The 26926-nt window shown below is 36.8% G+C and overlaps 1 protein-coding gene across 3 annotated transcripts in view; it reads right to left on the reverse strand.

Moving 5' to 3' along the window:
* The window catches only part of PRKD3 (protein kinase D3), an 85433-nt gene that overhangs the window by 26301 nt on the left and 32206 nt on the right, over window positions 1–26926 (reverse strand). For all 3 annotated transcript variants that reach the window (XM_060118008.1, XM_060118006.1, XM_060118007.1), the window contains 5 exons: window positions 13164–13302; window positions 11493–11624; window positions 10530–10687; window positions 4732–4924; window positions 1548–1625 (listed from right to left, as the gene is read on the reverse strand). In XM_060118008.1, the coding sequence (XP_059973991.1) occupies window positions 1548–1625; window positions 4732–4924; window positions 10530–10687; window positions 11493–11624; window positions 13164–13278 (676 nt within the window). In that variant the 5' untranslated portion in view covers window positions 13279–13302. The remainder of the gene's footprint in view (window positions 1–1547; window positions 1626–4731; window positions 4925–10529; window positions 10688–11492; window positions 11625–13163; window positions 13303–26926) is intronic.

The following is a 26926-nucleotide window of genomic DNA, read 5'->3' on the forward strand; positions in this document are numbered from 1 at the left end:
ATACAACTCAAAGGACCATCGACTGACTGGTGAATGGATAAATAAAGTGTAGTCTATTCATGCAGAGGAATATTATTCATCAATAAAAAAAGAATGAAGTATTGATACATGTTACATGGATGAACCTTGAAAACATTATGCTAAATGAAAGAAACCAGTCACAAAAGACTACACATTGTATGATTCTATTTATATGAAATGTCTAGAATAGACAAACCTATAGAGATAAAAGCTGATTTAGGGTTGCCAGGGTTAATGGGGAAAAGTGGATGGGAAGTGACTACTAATAGGTATGGAGTTCTTTTCAGGATGATGAAAATGTTCTAAAATTAGACTGTAGTGATGGCTGCATAACTATGAATAAACTAAATGTGTGAACTGTAAGGTATACAAATCATATCTCAATAAAGCTGACAAAGAATTAGTAGAATATATAGCATATGAACACGTAATTTATAGGGGAAAAACCCAAAATTAACCAGTAAACATCTGAAAGATGCTCAAACTCGTTAATATAAAGACAAACGCACATTAAAATAAATAAAATAGTATTTCATATCCATTTGTCAAAAGGTAGAGAAGTACAAAAATACATGAACTAGATAAATCTAGAAAAGACTTTAATCATTGAAAAACTGCATCAATTCCGAGCAACTGAAATGAGAAAACCAATCATGCTCTGTCAATGGTGTTAAATAGTAACCACAGAAAACATGCCATAAGAGAAAATGTTAAATTCTTAAGGAGTTTGATTTCCACTCCTTATGCTTTTCTTCCTACAGAACTACTTACATTCAATTTTTAGTAGTCATGTAAATGTTACGGAAAAATTATGCTGAAAGTTTAGAGTCATTACTCCTTCCTTCCAAAAAAGGTAATCACTTTCAGTGATATAATCTTGAAAAGAGAAAACAAACAAACGAAACAAAAACAAAAAAAACGGTAAAAAGCAAAAATGTTTTGCTAATGATTATTTGATGGAGAAAGAGAAAGTGAGACAGTACATTAAGTTCTAAAAGACTATGGACTAAGAAACCAGACCATATGGGTTCAAATCCCAATTCTACCACTTATTGGTTGTATTTCTTGGGCAAGTTATTTAATTTAATGTTTTTGTGTCTAAGTTTACTCATCTGTAAGTCCTTATCTCAAAAGGTTGTTCTTAGGTTTAAATGTCAATATATGTAAAGAGTTTAGAACAGTGCCTGGCATACAGTAAGCAGTCAATAAATACTAGAAATATGAAATAGTTCTAAGAACAACAGCAGGGTTATAAAATAAGTATTAAAGTTAAAAGAGGATATGCAGCACCACTGGCCACATTAGACTACAGAGTGGTTAAAGGTAGGTGGTTAAAGGCAAGACGGAAAGGTATAATTAAAAGTATACCATTACTGATCTCCGTATTTTGCTTGATTATTAAATCAGAAAAAAGTCAAAGTTACAAAACAAAGTAAGCAAAATAAAATATGCAAATATAACCTTATACAAAGATAATACACAAAAGAATTGTGATCTTTTCTGGAAATTAAGAAAAGGACTTTTACCTCCATTGAAAGTAACCTCTCCAAGGCAGTCTCTTGGTACTTTTGATGCACATCGTTTATGGCAGTTGAATTTACAATCTAAAATAAAATATTCACCTTATTAATTTATATAAAAATGTCAGGCACTATCAGAGTATGGTTAAAGACTTTCTTTACGCACACACAGAATATTATTAATAATGATGATGAAATAAAGATTTCCTCTACTAAGAACTCAGGCTTTGGATTAAAGGTCTGGTTTCAAATTCTGACACCACCTCTTAAACAGTTGTTTAATCCCTCAGGGCTCAGTTTCTGTATCTGTAAAATGAATACTACTTGTATTTATTCATAGTAAATACTAAGAATACTATTTATTTATTCATAGTAAAATATACTACTTGTATAACACTTCGCCAAAATGTTGCTGCAGCTCCATGTTTCCTTCCCTTACCTCACATTCTTCTTTCCACATACCCCTTAAGAGTTTCTCAGGCTGATTAAATTCCTTTCCAACATATGTCAGGCACTTACTGTCAATTCCTAATTATTAGGACCTGGTGCATATGCAGAAAAGGGATTGCTATTCTACAACCATTTATTAGGAATTAGTAAGGGCTTTCCCATACAACCCTGTAAGGAAGGCCTGAGCTTCTCATGCACAAGGTCTCTTACCTGCATTACAAAATGGCTCTGTTCAGCCTGCAAGAACCTCAGAGCTGACTGCATTGCAGATCAGCGTCAGATCCCAACTGTACCATACTACTGTGTAACTCAGTGGTCCCCGACTGTGGCCATCAGACCAGCAGTAGCAGCATCATTTGAGAACTTGTTAGAAACACATGTTCTTGGGCCTTACCCCTAACATCTGTAACTCTGGGAGTGGGACTGAGAAATGTGTGCTTTAATGACTTCTTTAGTTAATACTAAAATTGAGACCCACTGCTATATAACTACTGTCTAACACAACCTTCGAAATACTTCTACCAACAATAAATGGGTAAAAATAATTTCAAGTCCTGCTTTAGAATAATTCTGTAACCCCTGTGATTCAAGAAAATTCTGGGAATCATGCCAATAGCACAGGGTAAAGGTCATTACAAGAAAAAGCTCCATGAAATTAATATTTTGGTGGAGGATAAAACTTGCATTATATAGTAATGTCTTTAAAAATAAGAGACCCTAAGAAATTCATATATGATATTAATATTAATATCTTGCATACATCTTAAATAATTAGTTTTTTATCTCATGAGGTTTGCAAATTCTGAAAATAACAAGGTTTCCCTTTCCCTTTGAAATGCAGAGTCAAATCTGTGGCCCACCTGCAGCCAAGTATGTAGGTTAATGACAGGCATTTATACTTCTCTATATTCCTACCCATGTTTTTATTAATTAGTTTATGCTTTTATTCTATATATGCTTATATAAGCTGCCTTGAAATTTTAACATAACAAAGTAGAAAATAAACAGATGAATAAATGAACTGCTGTTCTTAGAATTGTGTTTTCTTTTTTTTTTTTTTTTTTTCGAATTGTGTTTTCTTAAACGTTCCAGCATAACTGTTTTATCTTAACTATTTTTTTTCTTAGCTTGACAAGTGAATGAAAATGACTATTTTACTTTTTAAGTATCTTAATTCATATTACAAAAATACAAGGATCCATAAATTAAATTATGATTTTTTCATAGATAACTAAAATACTTAAAGAGAAATATAACCTGATACTTTCTGAACCAATATAAGCATAAAACATTATTCTTTTAGAGCTCTAAGAAGTTAAACTAATAACCCAGTGGTAGAGTTCATTGATTTTATTTCAAAATTCATTAATCTACATATTTATTTTAGTTCCTTTATAAAATACTGTATTTTTTTGCATGTGGTTTTAGAATGTTTCTGTTCTGCTCAGCAGAACGGTGTTATTTACTACCTTTACTAAAATTATCTGCTGGCTAGAATTTGTATATCTGTTCTTAATGTTCTTTCCCAAAACATTCCTTAGTGGCTGCTTGCCAATCCACTTTAGTGTTGATATTTTAAAGTATTAATTTATATATTAACTCATATTCAAAAGTAAGCTGTTGAAATAAAATTTCAAAATTTAATTAAGCCTGCCTGATGGTTATTAAATATTGGCAACAAATGTACAACCTATTCTCTATTTGATATTATCCTATGTAGCCATATATTGCCAAGAAAAGTTTTCTTATATATTTAAGTTAAATTTACATATAATTATTTGATTCAACATTGTAAACAGGATTTATTGTTGCAAAGATCTCAACTCTAATGTTTTACCTAGATAAAACTAGGTAGTTCAATTCCACAAATAGTTCTATATAAAAAGTATAGTATCAAGAACTACTAAAATAATCACATGAAAAATAAGTACATAAGATTATAGACAGATTACTTATATCTTATCCTAGCTCAATGCCTTAAAACATATTTAAACTCTATTTTGGTTTCACATAGTTGTGTAGCACTGTTGAGAAGAAGATATGAGACAAAAAGATAAAAGCATCTTTAAAAAGCATTAAAACATTATGTAACTAGAGAAAAAAATTATTCCATTATTCTATTAAAAACCTAGTTCATTAAGAGATGTTTTTGGAATACTATGATAGTGTTCTGGGTTAGTATCCAAATACAGGTGGTCCCCATTACAATTCCACTGGCTTCTACTATAGTCCGACTATTTCAGTGTGATCACTGTCTGGAATGACAATTTTTGTACAGCTCCTTAGCTACGTAATTAGAACAAACAAAACAAAACAACAAAACACCTGTAATATGTTGGTGTGCGTGTGTGTGTATGAATATTTAATGGCAAGAGGAGGGCATTATTTTATATTTTGGGTAGTGTATGGCTCTGAAATTAGAAAGACTTAAGGTCAAATATTAGCTTATCTGCTTACTAACTGTTCCATATTGGCAAGTGATAAGCAGCCACACCTCAGATCCAAATTCTAGTTTCTGTTTATACTCTAATTTTTCTTTAGCACAGCTCCTGGTACAGAATACACATATTGCAGATACTAGTCGTTGCACGCAGGTGCATGCATATTATCTTTCTTAAGTTAACTATGAGCCCAATTTACAGGTATTTGCTTAATGCTTCTGAAATGAAAAATATTTTAAACCTGTATTTGCTAACAAAAACAAGTATAAATTTTGCTTAAGAAAAACATCCAATCCTACCTTTACACTGCATTCCTTGGCGAAAGAGGCCTTTCAGTAACCGCTTGCAGTACTGACATATTGTGGGACGGGTATAAGAGTGAACAGCAAATGTGTGTGGAACTTTTACCCTGCACATGACCATCTTTTCCATCCAAATCGGGCGACCACTCCAAGAAGGAATTCTCTTACTGGGTTCCTGGTGAACATGTGACTAAAACATAAGTAATTTCTATAAGTGTAAGTCGATATTAAAAACAAAGTATTAAGATCAGGGCTTGACCACAAGTCATTTATTTCAAACATTAAAGCCAAAAACCTAAAAATGCGCATCTCAGCAGTTTCCTCTGGAAGCTTAGCTTACCAACCCTTGAATGAGAAAAGTGAAGAATTTTTTTGCTATTACTTATGCTAGAAAAAAAAAGGATATTTTCATCCTCACATACATATATTCACTGATTAACTATTATTTCCAGGCACATATGACATTTTACAAATAAAAAACAGAACTTAAAATGAATTTATAACATGTTCAAATACCTTCAAAAACCTTACCAAGAAATTAATCACAGGAAAATTAAGTAAATTCAGAAAATGTTAGTGCTGCTCACACTGAGTTAACTGAATACAACGTCTGAAAACATTCTGAAACAAGCCTTAGTTTTTTCTAATTTATTTTAACAAATACTAAAACAAGCATGTGAAAATCTAAGTTTAATTAATGATGATGATACAAACAATGGCGGATAAAAACTAAAACAACTTTACCCTTAGTAATTATGCTTTAGGAAGTTCCTTAATATTTTAAGTATTTTCCAATTATTTGGGTTTTTTCTCTTAGGTGAGCAAAAAGGAAAGTTAAAGGTGGTGTTGGTTAAAATTTTTGTGTAATCTGAGGGATAAATGGATTATTTAACTATGAACCTTTCTATGTATACAAAGGAAATAATCAATTTAAATTATAGGTCAGATGAATATGGTTCATCATATTAATTCAACATTCACTGATTGTAACTGGCCAGGCTCTATATCAGAAATATGAAAATGAATACAGTCTATATTCTCAAGAACAAAATCCAAACACCTAACTACCACCTAGATGTATTACAGATTTTGTTGTAGCTGCTTGCATCTTCACTGCCAGAACTTCCATCCAGAACTGGTCATGTCTGTAACTCAGAGAAGCTGACTCATGGTACATTGATATGTTCAACCACTAGAAGCAAAAGAAGCCAGAAAAGTTAAACAAGAGATAGAGAAGTATACAGGAGAAATGAGGGGAGGAGAAAATAAAAGGCTTTTTTGAAAAAAGTAGGAAGCAGGAAAAAGAAAAGGACTGACCACTGGAGGAGAGCACTGTAAAAGTAACACAGATACAGCCTCTGACGGATAGCGTTTCACTAAAGTGTAGCCAGAAATGTTCTAAAGAAGATTATGAAGCAGTTTAAGAAAAGTACAAAAAGATGGGACTTCCCTGGTGGCACAGTGGTTGAGAATCCGCCTGCCAACACAGGGGACACGGGTTCAAGCCCTGGTCCGGGAAGATCCCACATGCCGTGGAGCAACTAAGCCCGTGTGCCACAACGACTGAGCCTGCGCTCTAGAGCCCACAAGCCACAACTACTGAAGCCTGTGCGCCTAGAGCCCGTGCTCCGCAACAAGAGAAGCCACCGCAATGAGAAGCCCGAGACCTGCAATGAAGAGTAGCCCCTGCTCGCTGCAACTAGAGAAAGGCCGCACACAGCAATGAAGACCCAACACAGCCAAAAATAAATAAAAGAAAGAAAGAAAGAAAAAGAAAAGTACAAAAAGAATGTTAAAACACGAACCAAACTTACATACTTCAGCTAAGGTGTCCTGCTCTAGTGTGGCCCACCCCTCCTCCATTTACACACCGCCTTCAGCAAAAGGAGCACCACAGTGATTCTGCAGAGCTGATAAAGCAGCCAGTGGGAACTAGAAACAGATGCTTTAAGCTTTTGCTCATCCCTGGCCCCCTAGTCTAGTGGTGACTCAACACTGTGCTTCTCTAGCTTCTGGTTCTACCACTTAGTTTGTCTCAAGTTTAAAACATATAACATGGAAAGGCTGATTTAGCCAGGTTTGCCTTTTGTCAGGTCCTGCTGGGATTGGGGTATCAGGGACATGGTACAGAGCATGTTTATAAGGAACTACTCAGGGGACTGTGGTTGTAGGAGCCACCCAATTTTTCATGTCTAGTACAAGTAGTAGTTATTTATGTTATTATCCCTATTTTACATATGAAAAAACAGGCTCAAAGGGATTACTACTACTAAAGCATTAGTATTAAAATCGAAACTTAGACCTGGATCTTCTACATAGCAGTCCAGTGATTCTTTTTTTAATAAATTTATTTATTTTTTTAGTTTTGGCTGTGTTGGGTCTTCGTTGCTGCGTGTGGGCTTTCTCTAGTTGCGGTGAGCAGGGGCTACTCTTCGTTGCAGTGCACAGGCTTCTCATTGCGGTGTCTTCTCTCGTTGTGGAGCACGGGCTCTAGGCGCACGGGCTTCAGTAGTGCGGCACGTAGACTCAGTAGTTGTGGGTCACAGGCTCTAGAGCACAGGCTCAGTAGTTGTGGTGCACGGGCTTAGTTGCTCCACAGCATGTGGGATCTTCCTGGACCAGGAATCGAACCCATGTCCCCTGCATTGGCAGGTGGATTCTCAACCACTGCGCCACCAGGGAAGCCCAGTCCAGTGATTCTTAACCTTTTCCCAATCCCAGCATACCTGGGCATATACTGCAATCTTAACCAGTAACAGTGGTTTACCGTCTATTTAGTGAGGAAGGCAGGAAAGGTACAGCAGACTTAACCAGAATTTGGAGGACAGAGAATGTTGGTAGAATTACCTAGAGCACTTGGTTAAAATGTGAGCACTCAGATGAGAGTAACTAGAATTGAGTGAAAGTTCTTTTCTTACTTTGTTTTAATGTCTCTCTTTACAAATTACTGCTTAGCTTAAATTCTTATTTCTTTCTTATTAATGTATAGCCAGAAATCTTCTAAAAGTAATTATTTCCACAGTGGGGGCTTAAACTAATTTTGGCTGAAGTATTGCTCACAAAAACTTCATAACAATATTGCCAACTCTCAATCATATAAAACAATAAAGGCAATAAAAGCATTTAAAGGGGGCAATTCCCCAATTATATATATTTGAGTTTGGAACATTATTTAATGAAAGAAATATCTCTACTTTTCTCTTTTTTTTTTTTTTTTTTTTTTCTTTTTGCGGTACGCGGGCCTCTCACTGTTGTGGCCTCTCCCGTTGCGGAGCACAGGCTCCGGATGCGCAGGCCCAGCGGCCATGGCTCACGGGCCCAGCCGCTCCGCGGCACATGGGATCCTCCCAGACCGGGGCACGAACCCGCATCCCCTGCATCGGCAGGCGGACTCTTAACCACTGCGCCACCAGGGAGGCCCTCTACTTTTACGTGTACACTTAGGCCCAGGAGTTTCTTTCTACTTTCTGTCCTATCCCCTCAGGAATTTTCCCAAATGGGGAACTCCCTGGTGTCCAGTGGTTAGGACTCTGCGCTTTCACTGCTGAGGGCGTGGGTTTGATCCCTGGTGGAGAACTAAGATACCACAAGCTGTGCGGCACGGCCAAAAAAAAAAAAAACCTTCCCAAATGCACTGCAATGAACATTAATCTCTCTCATCTCCAAACAGCCATCACTCAATTCTGGTTTCTCTAATCTCAGGGGTTCCATTTTAACCAAATTCAATGAACAGTCTATCTTCTGCCTCTCCATCTCTTTACTTGATTCCCTTTAGACTGACTTCAGAAACTAACAGAAGCTGCCTTCTTACGTGTAAACGATGACAACCCCAGAGTCGGATTCAAAGGCTTCTATTCCAACTGGCCTTTTCTTATCTAGTAGTCAATGAAGTTTAATATCTTGACTCCTTAGAAACTTTTCCTCGTGCCTTACGTACGAAATCAGGATAACAGCTATACCTTCCAGGACAGGGGTGAGGTTTACACAGAAAAGCTAAGTGAAGCAGCCAGCGTGAAGACTGGCACCTGAGAAGTGATGAGGCTCTTACTGTGCAGCCACTTAGAGTTAGTTCTTCTCTAAACTTGGTTCAGATTCAGGTTCAGATTGCTCCCATCTCTGCACTGCTATCTCCTTCATTCCTTTAGAGTATACTCTTTTACCACTCTTTCTTCCCTCTGATTTTCCTCCATGAGCTCTCAGCTCTTCCCTTACTGTACCTTATTCATAATTTTGAGACTGCATGCTTGGACTGACAAATGTAACCTTGAGACATTCCTCTCTACAATTTCTACTTGTTCTAAAATACTCTGCACTATCTAACCAATTCAAACAAGTCACTCTACTTCTCATATTTCCCTAAAGAAGTTTCATCTTTGGGATAAAATATAAATGAATGAATAATACATTATTCATCTGCTCTGTCCTGCCATTTCCTAATCTCGCGATACTCAGTGGGTATGGCTGACACACCAGTATCATTTGTGGGGTTCTCAAAACAACGTGCATTCATCCTACAGTTCCCAATCTTAGCTAAGTTTCCTGTGCAGTTTGTGTACAAAATGTATTAACTTTTCTATTACCAATCTTCCCCCAGGCTTTTGTATGTTTGTAATAACTCTTTGCTCTCACCTCCTAATGCTACAACATTCTTCTTCTACTTTAAAAATCTCATAGTAGGGCTACGCAATATGGAAATATGGGATTTTTGTGAAAGAATTTCAGCTTTTACTCCAGTGCCTCGGTTTAGCAAAATCTTGTGACGAGGGTGTCAAGACAACAGCCCAAAGACTTGATTTTGCCATTAATATACAGAAGACCAAAGGGGTTATAGAAATAACTAAATGTTAAGACTGTAATCTATAGATGGAAGTCATTTTAAGTAGTACCAAATGAATAGGTGGTTATTTCTTTCTTCCCTGATCTACTACATTTACCCTTGAGGGGTACAAGATATGAGGAAAAGTCATTGATTTACAAATAGTCAGATCTGGGTTGAATTCTAATACTGCTTACTGATTTGCTCTGTGACTTCAGTCGAGTCACTTGACTGTTCTGAGTCCCAGCGGTCTCATGGTATAGAGATCTACTAATATACCTCACTGGAATATTAAGGATCAGTGATCAGTGGTATCACTCAAACACTCATTCATTTATGAGTGAGTACCCACTAAAGTACAAGGTATGGTGCTGGGCATGATGGGGCAAACAAAGACATGAGTATTGTCCTCTCTAAATAGATAATAAACTCCAAACACTATGATATTAAGGTAGAATGCTATACACACCATTAGGGAGATTTAAAAAGTGCTATGTCATTCAGAAAAGTAACTTCTAGGTAAAGGGGAATCAGGTAAGGTAGCTGCTGAGCTAGGTCTGGAAAAAAGCATGTAGGATAGATACCAAGAAGAGCAAATGTAGCGGGGAAAGGGTGTGTTCAGGGAATGATGAATAGTACAGACTGTCGGAAACATAGAATATATAAAGGTGTCCTAGTGGGAAGTGATCTAATCAGAGTTGTTGTATATTAAGCTGTAGTGAAGTGTGGAGACCAGGAGTCGGGATACTGGTTAGGAGGTTGATCTTGTGGTCCAAGTGATAAGGTTATCACAAAGTATACAAAATGCAATTCATGACTATTGGTAAGCCCTGTCTACAGTAATACATTTTAAGTTTCTTAAGTGTAGGAATGTTACTATTTTTTAGCATATAACTTATGTTTTAAGATGATGTTATGTATCTTGCAGAAACATAAGGAGTAAGTAGTAAAATGCCCTCTATTACCTTAGAATACATACCTCTTCAGTGGGAAGGGCTACATATTCAGTCTGCAGGGGTCTTGGAACTGAGAGGCCAGGTCCTGGCAGGGATACATTTGACAGACGTCTCTTTCTTACACCACTACAGTTATTCGGAATCTTGAAGGCACATCGTTTATGGTAATTTAATCCACAGCCTAAATATATTTTAAAAGGTTAAAAAAAATTTTTAAACTTTACTATATAAGTGTGTACATAAAAAAATAGGTGCTTCTTTTATTTATTTTCTCTGGCAGCAATAGTTATCCCAATGAAGAACCCAGAAGACAAGCTAAGAAGAATAGGAAACGTGTAGAAAGGTTATTTAGAAAGCTTAAGTTGGCTAAAGCAGTGGTTTCTTCAAGTGTGCTCCCCAAGGCAGCACCTGAGAATTTGTTAGAAATCTAAATTACTGGGCTCCACCACAGACCCACTGAATCAAAAACTTTGGGGATGGGGCCTAGCAAAGTATGTTTCAACAAGTCCTCAAGGTGATTCTGATACACGATAAAGTTTGAGAACCTCTGGCTTAAAGAACTTCAGCAAACTGTGGACTGTGTACCAAATTCCTCCTATGACGTGAAAATTATATTAAATTCAAATTCCAGTGTTCATAAATAAGTTTATTGGAACACAGCATGCTCATTTGTTTACAACCTGTCTATGGCTATTTTCATGCTATCAATACAACAGCAAAGTTAAGTCATTGTAAAGAGACCACATGGCCAGCAAAATTTAAAATATGTACTCTCTGGCCCTTTACAGAAAAAGTTTATTGACTAATCAGAAATGTGCACCTGCATCCCACCCCCTGGTAATTCTAATACAGGATAACCATACCTCTCCAATTCTAAACCTTGGGTACTACCTAGTCACTACCAATGATCTTGTTTTTTCATTGATGATTACTGAACGCAAATATGAAATCCTATTTCAAATGAAACAAAAATTTAGAACACATACCTTCACATTTCAGTCCCTGACGTACCAATCCCCAGAGCATCTCACCACAGTAATCACAAAAAGTAGGAGCTTTGTAAGAATGTACATAGAGAGTATGTGGACGAATCTGAAAGTCTTCTACTGTGGCCAAAGCTTTTAAAAAAGAAAAATATTCAAATAAACCCTGTACTTGTAATTGTGATGAGATTAAGAACATTGACCATATTCATTTCTCAAAGTACACAGAATCTTTTTTTTCTGAAAGTTTCATCTGACCATAAAAATAAATTATTTTCAGCAGCTAATATTGTGGTTTTCAAACTCTATTTTAGGAACTTCACCAACTTCAAATAATTTGAGCTCCAAAAGTAGGTCTATAGGTAGGTATTTTGACCTCCAAAAGCATTTTCTTGGAGTGATAACATTGCAAATAATTGTCAAGATTTATTTTAGCTAGTTAAAAACTATTTAACTTATAATGTACTGGGAAATAGAACACTAAAGTTAAAAAAAAAATTGCGGAACTTAACATTAAGTTATAGCAATGTTTCTGTGGGAAACACACTCAGTTCTAATTTAGGATCCCAGGATACACTCTGTCTGTTCTCCAGAGTCCTAGTGGTTAGGATAAAGAGACTCTTCTCCCCTTTGTGGGCAAGTCAACAGCAGCAGACGCAACCACCATCAGACATCCTCTCAACACCACCTGCAAGTCATTAGTGGATTATCCCTGTGGCCTGATGTAGGGTCCAGGGCAAGAGAGGAATAGATGTGAGCATGACCTCCAGGGAGGACTGGGAGTGAAGCCCCTCTGGAGTGAAAAGAAAGACAAGGATTGCAATGTGTATAGAATTTGGGGTTGTGGTAGAGAAGATGAATGGGAAGGATAAGAGACTAATAAGGAAAGGTGATGGTCAGAGAGGATCTCAAGAACAGGCTGCAAATATGAATTTGGGAAGAGGAAAAAAAATGGTGGCAGGACTCTGGACTCTTGACTGGCTTTTCTTCCTTTCTTTCTCTTCCATTTCTTTCCTCTCCTCCCTCCCCTTCTCTCTTCCTCCCTCTTTCCTTTGCTGCCAAACAAGAAGTTTTGCAGGCCTACTATATACATTCTTTGTTCCTTTACACTTCTCACTAACAATCCTGCCCATTTGTTGGATGAGATAATAGCAGGAGCTAAAGAACAATGGATGGCAAGAATGGGTGAGAGAGGAAAGGAAAAAATAAGAAAATGTCCACAGAGAACAAAAGGAGAAGGAGCATTATTTAAGTCATGGAATCAAACAGTATTGCAGTTTCCTCTTCCACATCTTCATTATTTCTCCTTTTTTTCTCATTTTCTTTTCTGAACCCTAATTCTCTTCTATGCTCTTCACAGAAATGGGGAAAGGGACCAGAATTTCAGTGTAATTGTTTTATTTCTTTGACTCAAAAGATGAACATATTCCTCTTCTGGTTCAATTGATAATTCCCTTAGCTTAGTAACACTCAACTAAGTAATTCAGGGCTTATTTTCCTACTTTCTCATCTGTGATATAACCTTCCTGAAAGTAAAAATCACATAGTAACCATTATTATAGATGAAAGAAGTAAGCAACTGTAGTACAAAGTATAATTGAACACAGCATTTAGTTAAATGCAAAAAATAAGGCTCGTTGAAAAGAAAGGCAACAAAATAGACTATTTACTTACCTGAAAGAACAACTTCTACTAGGTCTCCTTCATGTATTTCATCTGCTGAGGTAATCAGCTGCAAAATATTTTCTGAGTTCATGTCATGGCGAAAGAGAAGAATTTTGTCATACATGCCAAAGAATCCACACTCTGGAAACTGCAGGAAAATAGTCCTACATCAGTATACCTACAGCTTTCTATTTTTATAAGTAAATGTCTCAACCTTATAAAATAATTTTAAATGTAGTTTTTAGCCTAACACTATTTGCTAACAATTCTATTAATATCCAAAAAGATCAACCATGTGCTCAAGCATCCTGGTTAATTCTCAAGTTCAAAAATATAAAAGTAAGCAATATAAATAATCGTTGATTATCTTAAAACCTGTGTCTCTTAGAAGTACAGAATTTCTTTATTCAGTTACTGATGGAGAATACAATCTTGAACTTAGTGCTTCTCTTACAAAGCCTAAAAGGTAAGCAGTCTTTCCTGTCTTCTACAACTGAGCTTCCCATACGGTTAGCTACCAGCCACATGCAGTTATTTAAATTTAATTAAAGTTAAATAAAATTAAAAGTTTAGTTCCTCAGTCACTCTAGCCACATTCCATGTGCTCAATCACCACCTTAGCTACTGGCTACCATTTTGGACAGTGGAGATATAGAACACTTCCATCATCACAGTAAATTCTATTGAATAGTGCTGGTAGAAGATCAATAATTCCCAAACTACAGTCACAGGAGTACCAATGCCTACATTTCTGCCAAATGGACCTATAGTTCCTAGCATTTATCTAATATTTTCTTTAATATACTCACTGTAATTACAAATACATGATTCTTTATGGTAGCTTTCTTTTCAAAAAATCTTTGCCCAGAGCAGGAGGACTTACAGATCTGTTGACATATGCTCTTTGTGTAAATATTTCAAGGCTTCTACATTTTGTGACTACATTACTGAGACGCTTTGGGGAGTAGTATACCAAGGACTGAAATATGAAGGTGTGAGTCTAAAATGTTTTATAGTTAATAAAGTTGTTTAAGAGACAACTTTAAGTACTTGCCTTACAAAATAACTTTAATTTTTAAAACAATTTTTAAAAAGACCATTTTCTAAACTATCAGTACCTTGCGAAATGCTGCTCCAGACAGTTCTAATTTCTTTAGTTGATTTCAAAACTGTATACTCTCACTGATTTATTTTGACTCTTCACAGAATATCCTTTAATGAACTATACAGTATGTCACTGTCCTGCACTGAATGGCCTGATATATATCTGTCACACTAAACTGTAAACGCATTTTTGCAGGGATGTTGCTGAGTATGGTTCACCTACTTCATATAGTAGCCCTTCTTTGTGAGGACCCATAAAAGAAATTTCTCTGGTTGGTTTTATAATATCAACAATTCGATCATGTAAATAATCATGGTTTCTTGTTTACTTTGCCCACTGCAAAAGGCCAAGCCTAATTTGTAGCCTAATTCTAACATCAGTCTAGGATCTTATGGCATATGTTTTAGGTGCAGATACCAACCTAGCTTCATCTTATTTTGTGACCTTAATTTTCCCATTAAAAATTCTTACATGTATCTCTAAAAAAGTCTCAATTTGGGGGGAAAAAGTCAAATTTTTAAGAATTGAAAATAATGACTTAATTAGAAATTTTAAAGTTTATTTGCATTTTTAAAAACCTACTGAGTAAATAATGAAGAACTGCAGAAATATTTAGAATTTTTATAATGCTCATTCTCTTTTCAATTATTTGAGTTACCAATATTTATAAAACCTCATAATATGCTTTAAACATATCTCTAACAGCTTAAAAATTTTCCATTAAAAAGAGTAAAAATATAGAATCAAAAATTATTTTCATTAAATTTTAATTTAAAATTGAAATATTATTAAATTTGATTTAGTTATTATTAAATTAGAAAACATCTAATGGGGAATAAAACATCCTCATAACTTAGCTGCAATAATTCTTAAGGATTAATAAAAAGGATTTCACATTCCATCCTTATAAAATCTCTAACAAAATATTTGTATGAATAAAACTCATTTAAAAAATTCACTTTTTAAAAAATTCACGTCCTCTAAGTGTAAGGCCCTATGGTTTGTAAAGGTAAGACAGTCAGTCTTTGCCTTCCAGGGGCTTACAATCTAGTAGAAAGAGAAATAAAACAAATATATAACATGATAAGAGAAATGCCAAGAATAAAAAATAAAATTCTAGAAGAGGGAATAAAAACTTTAACTGGGAATGTAGACAATCACTTCAACAGTGATATTTGAGCAGAATCATAAAAAGAGAAGCAAGGTTTCCATGGGCAGAAAGTGAAAGTGAAAGGGTCATCACTGAGAAAGTACAAGGTAAATGAGAGAAGGTAAGTCAGTGGACCCCTACGATTGGAGAATGAAGGGGGTGGGTAGAAAGAAGGCAAAAAAGTACACAGGAGCCCAACAGGGACCATACAAACAGAGAAGTTTGGAATCAACAGAGCTGGGTTCAAGCTTTGCAACCTACCAACTACAGCACCTTACATAAACTGCTTAACCTCTCAACGATCAACAGGAATATTAACTTTAAATGGTTCTTATCAAAATTAAATTACTTGATGTTTATAAAAAACTCAGCACTATGATCAATAAACACTAGTGGTTTATATTATTCTATATCCAAAGGGGGAGAGACAAGGGGTTCCAGAGCAAGGCAGTAACATGATCAAATCTGTATTTTAAAGGGATAATGCTGACAGCACTGTGTAGCAGGAACTGGAACAAGAAGAGACAGAGCAAGCTCCTAAATAGAAGGCAGAAGCTATCGGTCAGCAAAGAGGTATCAGGGTCTGGATTTTACAGTAAGAAGATGGAAAGCAAGACAACAAGGAACACTTCCCTCTAGAAACTACCTCTGGTAAATTATATGGATCACTTATACTGTTTTGACCAAACTAAAAGTCCCCATAACTAAATAACTAAATAAACACATCAGTGAGAGAGGAAAAATATTAAAATAAAAAATTTATGTCTTAGAAAAAAAATATATAAAATAATCTTGATAAACACATGACCCAATGAAGTCATATTAGCATTATTAAGAGACTAAAGAGCAAACAAAAAGAATTATAGGGAGTATTAAGAATATTTATTTAAAATAAGCATTTGTGTACCAAGCTGGAAAGTCTTCAGTGATGATAAGGAATAAAGTAACTTTCTAGCAAATGTTTACACACAATATTCATCTATATAATTGGGAAATTACAGAATTCCAAGGGGGAGGAAATGTAATAACTAGCCTGTGAAAAAGAGATTTCTGCTATTCATAATTATGATCTACAGGTGTGTTTAGCAGGATATTTAGGAATTCTCTGAAAACAAGGGTCCCCACAAAATGAAGTAAAAGAAAATGTGGCCTGAAGAAAAGCTGGAGAGAATATTAAATATTGTCACTGAACATCAGGAAACACTGTGGCCAACCTTTAAAAATATTATGAATCTTGAGGCATGAGTATATTAAACATTTAAAAAGAAGAAAACAAGGAAATAAAACATAAACACACATTTTAAAAAAACCTAAACAATTGTACTGAGCAAAAAACCCACAAAAAACCGAAAAATAAAAGCCTGTTAATAATTATTTGAATATATAGGGATTGACTGTTCATGATTTTTAAAAATTCACAAATTGGTTTTCAAGCAAGAGAACCATTTCCTAAGACAATGTCTCACCTTTGGTCACACACGGGAATCATCTATGGAGCTTAAAATCACATCTGGTATTTCCACCCTAAGCATCTTTACCATAGACATCTTTGCAGCAAGCATTTTTTGGCCATAAGGCAATTTTGCCATCAAAGATAAAATAACTGGTTGACAGTTTGGTTTCAAAGTTCATTAGCATTTCTTTCTTTTTTTTTTTTTAACACCTTTACTGGAGTATAATTGCTTTACAATGGTGTGTTAGTTTCTGCTTTATAACAAAGTGAATCAGTTATACATATACATATGTTCCCATATCTCTTCCCTCTTGCATCTCCTTCCCTCCCACCCTCCCTATCCCACCCCTCTAGGTGGTCACAACGCACCGAGCTGATCTCCCTGTGCTATGCGGCTGCTTCCCACTAGCTATCTATTTTACGTTTGGTAGTGTATATATGTCCATGCCACTCGCTCACTTTGTCACAGCTTACCTTCCCCCTCCCCATATCCTCAAGTCCATTCTCTAGTAGGTCTGTGTCGTTCTTCCCGTCTTGACCCTAGGTTCTTCATGACCTTTTTTTCCCCCTTTAGATTCCATATATGTGTTAGCATATGGTATTTGTTTTTCTCTTTCTGACTTACTTCACTCTGTATGACAGACTAGCATTTCTTCTAGTTAGCAACATTATTGATTGCCTTATTGAGCTGACGAATGAGGATGATTTGCCCCAAGAGTTGGTTTCTTATTTTAAAATACACTACACATTGGAGGAGAAAGAGGCCGAGGGCCTTAAAGGTGCAGAGTTGATCCCACATTTCTCATACAATTTTGCAATGTCTACCAACAGACATGTGATACAAACAACAACGTAGAAGGCTTTCACAACACAATACAAAGCTCAGTTACAAATATGCATCCTAGTATTTGGAAACTGATACCTCTCTTAATGAAGGAAGAAATTTTAATGAAAAAGTGCAATGCTGAACGAGAAGAGGAATGAATAAGCAAAAAACTGTGTACGGTAGAACAATGTGTGCACTAGGAGTGCTGACCCCTATGCAATCAAAAATCCATGTATAACTTGACAGGTGGCCTCTGTTCTGCAGTTCTGCACCCAGATTCAACTGACCACAATCATGTAGTACTGTAGACTTGAATGTTTGTGACAAAAATGACTGCAGCAAAGATATCTACAGCAAAGATGCTTAGGGAAAGTATCTAGAATGCTTAAAACAAAAGATGCTAAGGCTCTCTTCCCAGGTTTATGGTTAAGCTCTGGGGAACAGGACATGGACATCTGAATTTTAAATTTACTTTTATATTATTCAGTGTATTTATTATATATACTCTTTTAAAAAATAGACTTTTAATAGTTTGAGTTATAGAAGAATTGAGACAATAGTACAGTGAGTTTCCATATACTCCACACCCAACTTCCCTTATTATTAACATTCTCACTATGGTACATTTGTTATACTTAATGAACTAATATTGATACATTATCATTAACTGAAGTCCTTAGTTTTTACCCAATGTCTTTTTCTTGTCCCAGGATCCCATTTAGGATACCACATTTCCTTTAATCGTCGTATCTTCTTAGGCCCCTTTTGGCCGTGACAGTTTCTCTGACTTTGCAGCGTTTTGAGGACCCTGACTGTTTTGAGGAGTACTACTATTTAGGTGTTTCATCAGATGCCTCATTATCGGAATTTTTCACATGTTTTTCTCATTATTAGACTGGAGTTACGGGTTTGGGGGAAGAAGACCTCAGAGGTAAGGTGCCATTCTCAACATATCATCATATCAAGCGTACCTACCGTCAACATCATTTATAACCATTGATGTAGACCTTGATGATCTGGCTGAGGTCATGTTTGTCAGGTTTCTCCACTGGAAAGCTATGTCCCCCTCCCATCAATACCATACTCTTTAGAAGTAAGTCACTATGCACATCCCACACTTAAGAAATGACAATTTATGTTCCCTGTCCTTCAAGGCAGAGTATCTATATAAATTATTTGGAATTCTTCTGTATAGGAGATTTTTCTATTTCTTACCATTTATTTATTCATCCAAATGTAGTTTATATATATATATATGGACTCATGGATAATTATTTTATACTTTGGGATATAATATATACTCTTAGAATATAATTTTATTTATTTTTTAGTATGCAATTTATTCACATGGTTCAAAATTTTAAAAGTACAAGAGTAGAGGGACTTCCCTGGTGCCACATGATTAAGAACCCGCCTGCTAAAGCAGGGGACAAGGGTTTAATCCCTGGTCCGGGAAGATCCCACATGCCACAGAGCAACTAAGCCCGCGCGCCACAACTACTGAGCCTGCGCTCTAGAGCCCGCAAGCCACAACTACTGAAGCCCACGCACCTAGAGACCGTGCTCTCTAACAGGAGAAGCCACAGCAATGAGAAGCCCACGTACTGCAACAAAGAGTAGCCCCCGCTCGCCGCCAACTAGAGGAAGCCCTCATGCAGCAACAAAGACTCAACACAGCCAAAAATAAATAAATAAATTTATTTTTTTCAAAAAGGTACAAGAGTAGAGTTCAAAATCTATGCCCTAGTTGCCCAGTGATCTCTGCCATAGTCAACAATATTGCCAGTTTTCTCAGTATCCTTCTGAACTTATTTTATACCTAGATAGTAGACATGGACATATCTTTTCCTCATTTTACATAAATGGTGGCATACTATAAACAGTGTTGTGTCTTGTTTTCTTTTCCACTTAGCAATATATTTTAGAGATCATTCCATAACAATATACAGAGAATGTTTTTATTCTTTTTTTTTTTTTAACAGCTGCATGGTTTTATTTTACCAGTTCCCTACTGATGGGATATGGGTTAAGGAGTAAAACTAAAGCCAAACAATCTTGAGTTCAAATCCTGATCCATTTCACTTACTAACTACACAACCTTGGCTTATTTTTTTTTTTTTTTTTTTTTTTTTTGCGGTATGCGGGCCTCTCACTGTTGTGGCCTCCCCCGTTGCGGAGCACAGGCTCCGGACGCGCAGGCTCAGCGGCCATGGCTCACGGGCCCAGCCGCTCCGCGGCATATGGGATCCTCCCAGACCGGGGCACGAACCCGTATCCCCTGCATCGGCAGGCGGACTCTCAACCACCTGCGCCACCAGGGAGGCCCAACCTTGGCTTATTTAACTTCAGTTTCTCCATTTGTAAAATAGTACCTACTTTGTAAGGTTGTCATGAAAATTAAATAAGTGAATATATGTAAACAGCTTAGAACTCCTGATATGTTCTGAGTGCCACATGAATTGAAGCTACTATTTTGAATCTTGTTATTACAAACAATACCCACTGTATAATCTTATATACACATTTTTTTCCATCTTTTGGGTATATGAGTAGGATATTTCCTAGAAGCAGATTTGCTAGGTTAAAGAACATGCACATTTGACATTTTTAGACATTGCCCAAATGCTCTTTACAGAGGATATACCAATTTATACCTCCAAAAGTAATATATTAAGAATCCATTTTTTTGTTTGTTTCTCTTTGTGGTTGTTCACTGTTCTTTGTCTCAAGGCATTTTTTTAATTTCCTCTTTGATTTCATCGTTGACCCATTGGTTTTTTAGTAGCATGTTGTTTAGTCTACATGTAATCGTTGAAATGGAGACTAAACAACATGCTACTAAAAAACCAATGGATCAACGATGAAATCAAAGAGGAAATAAAAAAAAATACTTCAAGAAAAACAACAATGGGCTTCCCTGGTGGCGCAGTGGTTGAGAGTCTGCCTGCCGATGCAGGGGACACGGGTTCGTGCCCCGGTCTGGGAAGATCCCACATGCTGCAGAGTGGCTGGGCCCGTGAGCCATGGCCACTGAGCCTGTGTGTCCGGAGCCTGTGCTCTGCAACGGGAGAGGCCACAACAGTGAGAGGCCCACGTACCGCAAAAAAAAAAAAAAAAAAAAAAAACAACAATGAAAACACAACCATATAATATCTATGGGATGCAGCAAAAGCAGAGGGAAGTTCATACCGATACAGGCCTTCCTCAAAGAACAAGAAAAATCCCAATTAACAACCTAGTCTTCCACCTAAAAGAACTAGAAAAAGAAGAACAAAGAAAACCTAAGGTCAGCAGAAGGAAGTAATAAAGATCAGAGGGGCAATAAATAAATAGAGGTTAAAACAAAACAATACAGCAATCAATAAAACGAAGAGCTAGTTTTTTGAAAGGATAACAAAACTGACAAACCTCTGGCCAAGCTCACCAAGAAGAGAGGACCCAAATAAGCAAAATAAGAAATGAAAGAGGAGAAATAACAACCAATACCACAGAAATACAAACTACCATAAGAAAATATTATGGACACTTATATGCCAGAAAAATGGACAACCTATAAGTAATGGACAAGTTTCTAGAATCATACAGCCTGCCAAAACTGAATCAAGAAGAAACATAATTTGAACAAACTGATCACTAGAAGTGAAATGGAATCTATAATTTTAAAAACTCCCTGCAAACAAAAGTCCAGAACCAGATGGCTTCACCAGGGAATTCTACTAAACATACAAAGAAGTTATACCGATCCTTCTCAAACTCTTCCAAAAGACTGAAGACGTGGGAACACTCCCAAAGTCATTCTATGAAGCCATCATCACCCTGATACCAAAACCAGACAAAGACACTACCAAAAAAGAAAATTACAGGCCAATATCTTTGATGAACATAGATGCAAAAATCCTCAACAAAATATTAGCAAACGGAATCCAACAACACAGAAAAAGGATCATACACCATGATCAAGCTGGATTCATTCCAGGGTCACAAGGATGCTTCAAATCTATCAATGTGATACAGCACATCACCAAAGAAGAGACAAAAACCACATGATCATCTCAATAAATGCAGAAAAAGCATCTGATAAAATTCCACATACATTTATGACAAAAACTCTTGCCAAAGTGGGTATAGAGGGAACATATTTCAACAAAATACAAGCCATTTTTGACAAACTCACAGCCAACGTAATACTAAATGATGAAAAGCTGACAGCCTTCTCACTAAAACCTGGAACAAGACAAGGATACCCACTCTCACCACTTCTATTCAACACAGCACTGGAAGTCCTAGCCACAGCAATCAGACAAGAAAAATAAAAGGTACCCAAATCAGAAGGGAAGAGGTAAAACTGTCATTATATGGAGATGACATGATACTTTATATAGAACACCCTAAAGACTCCACACAAAAACTAGTAGAACTGATATGTAAATGCAGCAAGGTAGCAGGATACAAGATTAATATACAGAAATCTGTTATATTTCTTTACACTAACAATGAGGTATCAGAACGCGAAAACAAAACCCCGTTTCAAATTGCATCAAAAAAAAAAAAAAGGCCAGCCATCAAAGCAAAAAAAAAAAACCAAAACCTGCATCAAAACAAACAAACAAACAAAAAACAAAAAACCACCTAGGAATAACCCTAACCAAGGAGGTGAAAGACTTATCTGCTGAGAACTTAAAACTATATGAAACTGAAGTTGATTCAGGGAAATGGAAAAATATCCCATGCTCTTAGATTGGAAGAATTAATATAGTTAAAATGTCCATAATACCCAAAGCAATCTACAGATTTAATGCAACCCCTATCAAATAACCCATGACATTTTTCACAGAACTAGAACAAATAATCTTAAAATTTATATGGAACCGCAAAAGACCCAGAATTGCCAAAGTAATCCTGAGGAGAAAGAACAAAGTTGGAGACATAATCCTTCCAGATTTCAGGCAATAGGACAAAGCTACAGTAATCAAAACAGGATGGTATTGGCACAAAAACAAACACATGAATCAGTGGAACAGAATAGAGAGCCCAGAAATAAACCTATGATCAATTAATCTTTGACAAAGGAGGCAAGAATATACAACGGAGAAGATGACAGCGTCTACAGCAAGTGGTGCTGGGAAAACTGGACAGCGGCATGTAAATCAATACAGTTAGAGCACTCCCTCACACCACACACAAAAATAAACTCAAAACGGCTTAAAGACTTAAATATAAGACATTACACCATAAAAATCCTAGAAGACAGGCAAAACATTCTCTGACATAAATTGTAACGTTTTCTTAAGTCATCTACCAAAGCAATAGAAATAAAAACAAAAAATAGGACCTAATCAAACTTAAAAGCTTTTGCATAGCAAAGGAAACCATCAACAAAACAACAGACCACCTATGAAATGGGAGAAAGTATTTGCAAACGAAGGGACGGACAAGGGCTTAATGTACAAAATATACAAACAGCTCAAACAACTCAATATCAAAAAAACAAACAACCCAATCAAGAAATGGGGAGAAGGGCTTCCCTGGTGGCGCAGTGGTTGAGAGTCTGCCTGCCAACGCAGGGGACACGGGTTCAAGCCCTTGTCTGGGAGGATCCCACATGCCGCGGAGCAACTGGGCCCGTGGGCCACAACTACTGAACCTGTGTGTCTGGAGCCTATGCGCTGCAACAAGAGAGGCCGTGATAGTGAGAGGCCCACGCACCGCGATGAAGAGTGGCCCCCGCTCGCCGCAACTAGAGAAAGCCCTTGCCCAGAAATGAAGACCCAAAACAGCCAAAAATAAATAAATTAAAAAAAAAAAAAAAAGAAATGAGAAGACCTAAATAGACATTTCTTCAAAGCAGACATATAGATGCCCAACAGGTACATGAAAAGATGCTCAACATTGCTAATTATTAGAGCAATGCAAATCAAAACTACAGTGCGGTATCACCTCACACTGGTCAGAATGGCCATCATCAAAAAGTCTACAAATAATAATGCTAGAGAGGGTGTGGAGAAAAGGAACTCTCCTACATTGCTGGTGGGAATGTAAATTGGTGCAGCCACTACGGAGGTTCCTATAAAACTAAAAACAGAGTTACTATATGATCCAGCAACCCCACTCCTGGGCATGTATGTGGAAAAAACAAAGCTCTAATTCAAAAAGATACATGCAGCCCAATGTTCACAGCAGCACTATTTACAACAGCCAAACCTACTGTATAGCACAGGGAACTCTACTCAATATTCTGTAATAACTTATATGAGAAAGAATCTGGAAAAGAATGAATATATATATAGATGTATAACTGAATCACTTTGCTGTACACCTGAAACACAACACTGTAAATCAACTATACTCCAATAAAATTAAAAAAAAAAAAAAGCCAAGACATGGAAGCTACCTAAGTGTCTATCAACAGATGAATGGATAAAGAAGATGTGGTTGGTAGATAGATAGACAGACAGAATGGAATATTAGTCAGCCATAAAAAGGAATGAAATAATACCATTTGCAGCAACATGGATGGACTAACCAAAGAAAGTCAGACAGAGAAAGACAATATATAATCACTTATACGTGGAATCTAAAAAATAATACAAATGAACTTATTTACAAAACAGAAAGACTCACAGACACAGAAAACAAACTTACCGTTCGTTATCAAAGGGGAACGGGGGAGGGATAAATTGGGAGTATGGGATTAACAGATGCACACTACCATATATAAAATAGATGAACAATAGGGATTTACTGTATAGCACAGGGAACTATATTCAATACCTTATAATAAACTACAATGAAAAGAATTTTAAAAAAGAAATATAGATACATACATGTATATGTATAACCAAATCACTATGCTGTATACCTGAAACTAACACAACATTATAAATCAACTATACTAAAAAAAAAGGGGGGGGCTTCCCTGGTGGCACAGTGGTTGAGAGTCCGCCTGCCAATGCAGGGGACATGGGTTTGTGCCCCGGTCTGGGAAGATCCCGCATGCCATGGAGCGGCTAGGCACGTGAGCCATGGCCACTGAGCCTGTGCGTCCAGAGCCTGTGCTCCGCAACGGCAGAGGCCACAACAGTGAGAGGCCCGAGTACCACCCCTCAAAAAAAAAAAAAAAAGTCTGTTTCTTCTACATACTGTTTTACAGTATTGTACTAGTCAGGTCAGGCTGCATAACAAAATACCATAGCTGAGCAGCTTAAAACAGAAATTTATTTTCTTATATTGCTGGAGGCTGGAGTTGAACATCAGGGTACCAGTATGGTCAAATTCTAGTTGAGAGCCCTCTTCCTGGCTTGCAGACAGCAGTCTTCTCACTGTGTGCTCAGATGACCTTTCCTCGGAGTATGCTCATGGAGGGGGAGAGAGATCTCTTTCTCTCTTCCTCTCTTCCTATAAAGCCACCAATCCTACTGGATTAGGACCTCATCCTTACGATCTCATTTAACCTTAACTACCTCCTAAAAGTCCTATTTCCAAATATAGTCACACTGAGGGTTAAGGTTTCAAAATATGAATTGAGAAGGAAGAGGAGCACAGTTCAGTCCACGGCAAGTATATTATCGAACTTGTTGACTTTAGGTAAAAAATGTATTTCAGTATAGTTTTAATAAGAAGTGAAGTTGAGCATTTTTCACATGCTTAAGAGACAGCTATATTTTCTGTAAATTGGCTATTCATATTTGCCTGTTTCATGGACTGATGATCTTTAAAACACCAAATCCAACCATTCCTCAGAATGTTTCTCTTTGTGTGGGAGATCCTTAATAAGGCCTGAACAACATATCAAAAAACACAAACAGGGCTTCCCTGGTGGCGCAGTGGTTGAGAGTCCGCCTGCCGATGCAGGGGACACGGGTTCGTGCCCCGGTCTGGGAGGATCCCACATGCCGCGGAGCGGCTTGGCCCGTGAGCCATGGCCGTTGAGCCTGCGTGTCCGGAGCCTGTGCTCCGCAACGGGAGAGGCCACAGCAGTGAGAGGCCCACATACCGCCAAAAAAAAAACAAAAAACAAAAAAAAACCACAAACAAAATCCCTGTATATTTAGCCGTATATATGTTGAATTTCTCAAAATGATCTGATGCCAGTAAAATACCCTATACAGAAAAAGAGAGCTTTTTCAAGATAATGGCTTGTTTTCCTAAGCCAGCCTCCAGCACAATAAAGAACAAAGGAGAACTTTTTTTCCCCTTTCAGTTGTATAATTTTTTAAGAGGAAGAAATATGCTACCAAACTAACGAAAATCAATTCTTGATTACATTGTGAATTTCTATTTTCAATGGGCTCCTTTCTATTAATCATTCCAGAATACAAGTCTTACCTAATAAAATGGTATAATGCTTTCTAAGTACCCTTTTCTCATGAGAAGGGAAAAAAAGCTGCTTGTAATAGGGACCAAGATTAGAAAAGCAGCAGAGGTGGTAACAAGCTTAGTAACTCTCAGCAATTGTCACTGGCTATTTATTTAGCTTATTCCTCTAGGGCAGTAGTTCTCAATTGGGGTGATTTTGCCCTCCAGAAGATACGTGGCTACGTCTTGAGACACTTCCGGTTGTTACAACTTGTGGTACTGATATCTGGTAGGTACAGGCCAGGGATGCTACTAAACATACTACAATGAACACTACACAGAACAAAGAATTCTCTGGCCCAAAATGTCGACAGTGCTGAAGTTGAGAAGCACTGCTCTGGGGAAAAAAGGGGTCAAGAATATAGAGGGACTGGAAAATGTGGAAGTAAGGTGATAACCTTCTGAAAACTAGACATGCCTATATTTCCTTCCCTAGCCTATTTCAGCCTTGATTAAAAGAAGAGGAAATGAAAGAAACAGTAAAAGAGCTAGCAGGGCAGAAGCAAAAGAGGCCTTTAGTTTGGCCTCTTTCCAAATCCCCCCCCCCATCACTGTGCCAATGACTTCTCTTGACTGTGCAAAATGAAGTCTGTTCCCAGTCCATGTGGGAAAGTAACAGAACTTCATAAGTTATCAAATGCTCACCCCTTCCTTATGCGCTCACTTTGCCCACTTTAGACTCGTCTGTCTTTGCTTTTGCATTAAAGATGGTTTCAAGTATAAAAAACAGATCATCTTATCTTTCTATGACCATTTTGTGGAAGTTACTTTTTATGGTATTAACTTATACTTATCCTAAGTAAAAAGTTCTAATACTTGCAAATAAAATTCCTTCAAGCAACACTATATTTTGAGTTATTTAATGTGAACAGTTTAAAGTTCA

The sequence above is a fragment of the Mesoplodon densirostris genome, chromosome 14 (genome assembly GCF_025265405.1).
Source record: "Mesoplodon densirostris isolate mMesDen1 chromosome 14, mMesDen1 primary haplotype, whole genome shotgun sequence".
Classification (NCBI taxonomy): domain Eukaryota; kingdom Metazoa; phylum Chordata; class Mammalia; order Artiodactyla; family Ziphiidae; genus Mesoplodon; species Mesoplodon densirostris.